The sequence below is a fragment of the Triturus cristatus genome, chromosome 4_2, assembly GCF_964204655.1.
Source record: "Triturus cristatus chromosome 4_2, aTriCri1.1, whole genome shotgun sequence".
Lineage (NCBI taxonomy): Eukaryota > Metazoa > Chordata > Amphibia > Caudata > Salamandridae > Triturus > Triturus cristatus.
This window is the reverse complement of record NC_140586.1, coordinates 346,265,702-346,272,049: the sequence shown is the minus strand read 5'-3', so window position 1 is coordinate 346,272,049 and position 6,348 is coordinate 346,265,702. Positions and strand designations below refer to the sequence as shown.

General features: G+C 39.9%; 1 protein-coding gene across 1 annotated transcript in view; it reads right to left on the bottom strand.

Annotated features, from left to right (window-relative positions):
• Positions 1-914: 914 nt before the first annotated feature.
• LOC146833855 (uncharacterized) overlaps positions 915-6,348 on the bottom strand; it is a 195,308-nt gene continuing 189,874 nt past the window's right edge. Inside the window, exon 5 of the mRNA XM_085599921.1 lies at positions 915-1,080. Within this exon, the coding sequence (XP_085456047.1) occupies positions 915-1,080 (166 nt within the window). The remainder of the gene's footprint in view (positions 1,081-6,348) is intronic.

Here is a 6,348-nt window from a genome sequence, read left to right as displayed (position 1 = left end):
CATTTCTCTTGTGCCATGGCCTCCTCTGGACCTGGCTGACTAATATATTGGACAAGTTGCGTTTAGCCTGGGCAGATGGACTGGTAGAACATTTGTGTAACTTGCTCTTATGTCCATCTTTACAGTGAGGCACTGGATTCTGAAATTGCATTCTTACTGGTTTCTCTCACAACCTACAAGACTCCTATGGCAACATAATACTTAATGCCTGCCCCCCAACACACACCCTCAAAATATATAACAGATGTACAATATTTTAGTGCCTGCTAAGGAACCCTATGTACAAATCTACCAATCCCTCCTTCAGCATCACCTGTTCAAGCAGTGGTAGCTCTCCAAACAGAACTTTTTGATGCACACCAATGTGGGATTTAGTGAGACTTTGACATTGATCACTGCAGCTATTCCAACAGTGAGCCTCTAGAATTGACATAAAACCACATGCCTGTTTGCTTTGATCCAGTGTACCAAGGGAAAGGGGGAATATTTGGCACTAAGAATCTATACAACCATGGGTTGTGCTACTTGGCTTGACTTTAGTGTGTTTGTGCTACTTTGCATGACTTTACTTGATTATGGATTTGCCTGGATTTCCAAGAGTTATTGCCCTGTTCCCACCCCATTACATCCACATTGCATAGATTACCAGCGGGTTCATGTTATATAGTACTGCACTTTTGTCAACTTTTGGAACAAGAAAGTTGATCATAAAAGTTGATTGAGATTGTCATTTGTGCCACTATTTGTTGCACAGCACCCATTTTGTGTTGCACGAGTATTAAGTACTCACCACAAAGTTTAGTAAATCTGGGCCTTAATTTGCACCGCTGAGTTTCTGCAGTCTGGTTTAACGCAGATGTCCAAAATGGAACCCGTACTTTAGAAAATATATTCCCCCACAACGGTTTTACACATCAGGCACACTCATGAGTTGCTGGTAAATGCATTACCCTTTTCGTCCATTCTTTGAAAGTTTTTCCCTCAATTGCATCCGGGCGGTTCAAGCTCACAACCAGAGTACACTTCTCCGACGTCTTGATGTCGGGTACATTTCCAACTTCTTGGAGAAAGTTAAATTTGCTGAAAGGTGAAAAGGGAAATTATGTTTTGCATGCTTTGGTAAAAAAAATCAAAATAGAAACACCGAAGGGCTACTGTACTTAACCTATCCAACTAACACAAGAATGGCAGGCTGCAACAATGGTGGATCAGTTACAAATCATGTATTTTTAATTATCCGTGCTATGTTTTGATTATTTTATTGTTCTTTTTGTAAGCTTTTAACATTCAATTTCTCTCTTTTGACACAAGGTGCTGTATATGGCACACAATTCGTGCTTCTCCTCTGCTGAACATCTTTGGCATGGGAGCAGAGGCGCAGGTGTTCCCTCCTTTTTATGGAGTCATGCCTCATGCACGAGGTAACATCCTCTTAGGAATGGGCACGCATAAAATGTGTGTTAGAATGATCCACACAGAAATAGCACCTCACAAGTGTCTGCAATCCCTACTCTCATGCAAAGAGCCCTGTGGGCACAAGAAAGGGCACAGACAGCCATTGTGCCCCATTGGCACCTTCTGTATTAGCACCTCATTGATGGGACATTTTCCAGTTCAAAGCTTACCTCATGGTTTTTACACATGTACCAAGTTGTATGACTATGATTAACAGCTACACTATGAATATGTGATTTACGGCAACATTGTTAAGCTATAGATACTGGACGAAGGATGTTGTGGTACCACGCCCTGTATGTTAATTCCCTGTTAACACTGTATGTTCTTACAAAATGCTAATAAAAAACAATAAAATAAAAAAAAGTCTACCTCATGGAGTTCATAGATGTGTAAACATTTCACATGGGCAGAAAGGGTAAGAACCTGGGGCCCGATTCACAGAACTAACTTAAGACAAAATCCTAAACTTACTACTTTTGGTATTCACAGAAGTTAGGATTTTGTCTTAAGTTTGTCTTAAGACAAACTTAAGACAGACTTAAGACAGTCTTAAGACAGACTTAAGACAAACTTAAGACAGACTTAAGACAGACTTAAGTTAGGATTTTGTCTTAAGTATGTCTTAAGTCTGTCTTAAATTTACCTTAAGTCTGTCTTAAGACTGTCTTTTTTTTTTTTTTTTTTTTTTTAAGTTTAAGTTTATTGAGACCAGCAAGAAAATATAATACACAATGAAAATCCGGTCAGAGAACATGAGTACTTATGTTATGAACAATAAAGGATATTAAGCATAAAGGGTACAATAAACATGGTGACCTAGAAAAGAAGAAGGGAGAGAGAAAAAGAAAAGAGGGGGAGGGAGGGGAAGGGAGCAATAAGAATTTCGTTGGGGAGAGTTCAGAGCAATCAAGGGCAACAAAAGAGGTAAAATGAAGCATTACATTGCATGTATTGTAAAACTCTAAAACGCATATAGTGATGTAAAGGGAGGAGTACAGTATACAAGAACAATAATAAATTATTCAAACAAAAGACAACGAAATTAAATCAAGGCGGTTTGCGGACATCATCCGATGTTCTCACAGTAACAGTAATGGGAGTATTTGGGGGGGGGGAAGCAGATAAATATGTAGTGAGAGGAAGCCATAACAAATCCCTTTTAATTGCTAGTGAAATAGGGGTAACATAGTTGGTGTCAAGTCTGTGATTAAAACAGATGGCGTTCCACCAGGCTCTGTAATTGACTTTATCCGCGTGTTTCCAATTCAGGGTAATTAGATGTAAGGCTATAGCAATTAACAAATCTATTAACTGACAATGTGTTGAAGGATGAGGCCATGAGGGGGATAGGGAACCAAGGAATATATTTGAAAGGGAAAAAGGAACTTTAGTGTTAAATATCTTGTTAATTTGAGACCAAACTAAGAGCCAGAATTTAGCAATGTAAGGGCAATCAAATAGCATATGTTTTAAGTCAGCCTTTAAACATGAGCAGGACCAGCAGTGTGATGAAGTGGTGGAAGAAAAGGAAGCCAATTGTGCGGGTGAGTATAATGCACGGTGGTATACAAAGTAAAGAGTCTGAGTGGTATTGGCCGCCCGCGAAGTTTTATGAATCTTTAACCACAGCTTATCCCACAAAGGGACAGACCAGGAATGTAGTAAATCTTTTTCCCATGCCAGCTCAGTCCTTGTTTTGCACCGCGTTGCCAGAGATAAGAGACCATTGTAGAGGGAAGATGCAGAAGGGGAAGCGTTTATCAATGGAAACAAAGTAGAGCAAGTTGTGGGGAGGTTTGGAGAAGGTGGGAGCGATGAGAGATATTGGTGAAGAGAGGGAAGCAGAAGGTCATATTGCTTTTTACAGGAATTAGGAAGGGTAAAGTCAGATTTGAGGACTGAGAAGGGAAGAGGTGTACCGTCCATTAAGAGTTGGGAGATCCATTTCAAGCCCTTGGAGTGCCATATCTTCCAGTAGAAAGCACGATTTTTAATACGTAGTAACTTATTATGCCAAATAGGTTGTTGAGAAAGTGAGTCACGTGAGGGATAAGAGGCTGGTAAGAGAGGAGTTAAAAGTTTTCGCGTGTGAGAGATAACAGGGTGACGCAAAGAAGAAGTGTGCGCAGAGAAGGCAAGGGATTCCAAAAAGGCGAAGGGGGAAGTAAAAAACTTCTCGATGTTAAGCCAAATTGGAGGATAGGTAGGAAGGTCCGAAGAAAGCCATGAAGAGGCTTGTTTCAGGGAAAATGCGTGGTGATAAGATTTAAAGTCAGGAAACTTAAGCCCACCATTTAATTTATCTTTTTTAAGAGTAGATAAGGCTATCCGAGGGGGTTTACCTTTCCAGAGGAATTTTAGTAAAGTGCGGTCTAATGTCTTAAAGTAATAATCTGGGATGTGTACAGGAATCATTGAGAGAGAATATAAAATGACGGGGGCAAGCATCATCTTAATGGAGTCTAACCTACCCCACCAAGAGAGAAAAAGAGGGTGCCACTTGGTAATAGAGTCCTTTAGCTTCTTAGTAATGTAATCAAAATTGTGTTTGAGAGTTTCGGAAATAGACGGGGAGAACCATAATCCTAAATATTTTAATTTAGAGGATTGCCAGGAAAAACCGGTATGATCAAAATAGTGTTTAAGACACAAAACATTGAGGGGCAAGACTTCACATTTATCACGATTTAGGCGGTATCCTGAGAGTTTTGAAAACGCATCTACTTGGGAAAGGAAAGGAGGAAGAGAAGTATCAGGATTGGAGCAGTATAACAGTATATCGTCTGCATAAACAGACATTTTGACTTGGTGGGTACCTAAATGGAATCCTGTAATTAGGGAGTCCTGTCTGATTTTGGTAAGGAAAGGCTCCAATGCCACTACAAATAGGAGAGGGGATAGGGGGCAACCCTGCCGTACACCTCTTGAAAGAGAAAAATAATCGGAGACCTTACCATTAGCAAAAATAGACGCTTTAGGACCAGAGTATAAGAGAGAAATAAAGGAAATTAACTTAGAGGGAAACCCTATCCATTGAAGAGCGCGGAACATAAAGTCCCAGCCAATCCTATCAAAAGCCTTTTCGGCGTCTAAAGCTATGGCAGCAAGCGGGTAGTCTAAGGAAGAGGCCTTGCTAAGAATGTTAAAAAAGACTCTAGAATTATCAGAGGATAAGCGACCTTTTACAAAGCCCGATTGCTCCGAACCAAGAAGCTCAGGTAAAATTGGGTCAATACGTAAGGCAAGAATTTTAGCAAAAATTTTATAATCCGTGTTCACTAAAGATATCGGGCGATAGTTTTTACAGAAAGAGGAATCCTTGCCTTCTTTGGGGATTAGGCAGATCATAGCATCTTGGAAGGTACCTTGAGATGATCCGTTTGCGATAAAAGAAGTAAACAAAAGAAGAAGTTGTGGGAGGAGGAGTTTCGAAAAGTGTTCATAAAATTCGATGGTAAAACCATCAGGACCAGGGGTTTTCCCTCGCCTCAAGACCGATACGGCATGAGAAATTTCTGCTAGTGTGATATCTGACTGCAGTGAATCAAAATCAATATGTTGCGAGGGAGGAGAAGGGATGGATTGGAAGTAGGAGGAAAGATCAGATTGAAGAGGTTGGGCCTCAGGGGTGTAGAGAGTTTTATAAAAGGAGACAAACTCATTTAAGATATCTTCATCCTTGAGAAGAGTGTCACCATTGGAATTCTTCAGAGACTCTATCCTAGTTCTGTCTCGCCGAGATTTTAGATAGTTGGCCAGTAGCTTCCCCATTTTATTCTGACCTCCATAGTAACGAGCACTACACTTCAGGAGATAAGAAGAAGCCGCTTCTGTGGATGCTTTATTGAAGGTAATTTTGGCAGTGATAAGATCTTTCAAAGAAGCTTCAGAGTACGAGTGGTAGTAGGCGTATTCTAATTTTTTAATTTTGGCAAGCAATTGAGCCGATTGTTTCTCAAAAACTTTTTTCTTCCGAGAAACAAAGTTAATAATAAAGCCTCTGGCAGCTGCTTTAAAAGAATCCCAAATCATAGCAGGGGAGGAATCATGAGTAGTGTTTATGGTGAAAAATTCTGACGAAAAAGAACTGAACTGGCTGGAAAAATTAGGATCTGCAAGTAGTGAATTATTAAAACGCCAACGTCCAGTACCTGGGGTGTGAGGAAGAAGGTCAAAATCAACAGAAACCGGGGCGTGATCTGAAATTAAAATGGAGCCTATTTCTGAATGAAGTACGTGTTGCGTTAGAGGTTTACTTAAAAAGAGGTAGTCAATACGGGATTGTGATTTGTGCGGGGGGGAGAAAAAGCTATATTCACGGAGTTCAGGATGACATAGTCTCCAGATGTCAACTAAAGACTTTTGACGGATGGTGGAAGCAAATTGTGAGTGCATTTTGTTGTTTACAAATCTGACTGGGGAATTCCTATCGAAAATGGGATCACAAACTTGATTACAATCACCCCCAAAAACAATATAATCATCTGTAAGGGAGAGCAACTTATCAGAAATATGCAACCAAAAAACATTGTCAACTGAAACTGGAGCATAAACGTTGAAGAAAACCACTGGTATTTTGTCAATAAGTAATTTAACAATTAACCAACGACCTTCAGAATCAGTTTCTTGAGAAATCACCGATACATTAAACTTTTTATGAGTAAGAATAAGAACACCATTTTTCTTACCTAAAGCTGGAGAAGAAAACACATTACCTACCCAACATCTTTTTAATTTAGATGCTTCAGCCTCAGGAAGGTGGGTTTCCTGAAGGAAAGCAACATCAGATTTTAACTTTGCTAAGTGGGAAAGAACTCGTTGTCTTTTAATGGGATTGTTCAATCCTTTAACATTCCATGTGATAACTCTGAACTTGGCTGGATGAGATTG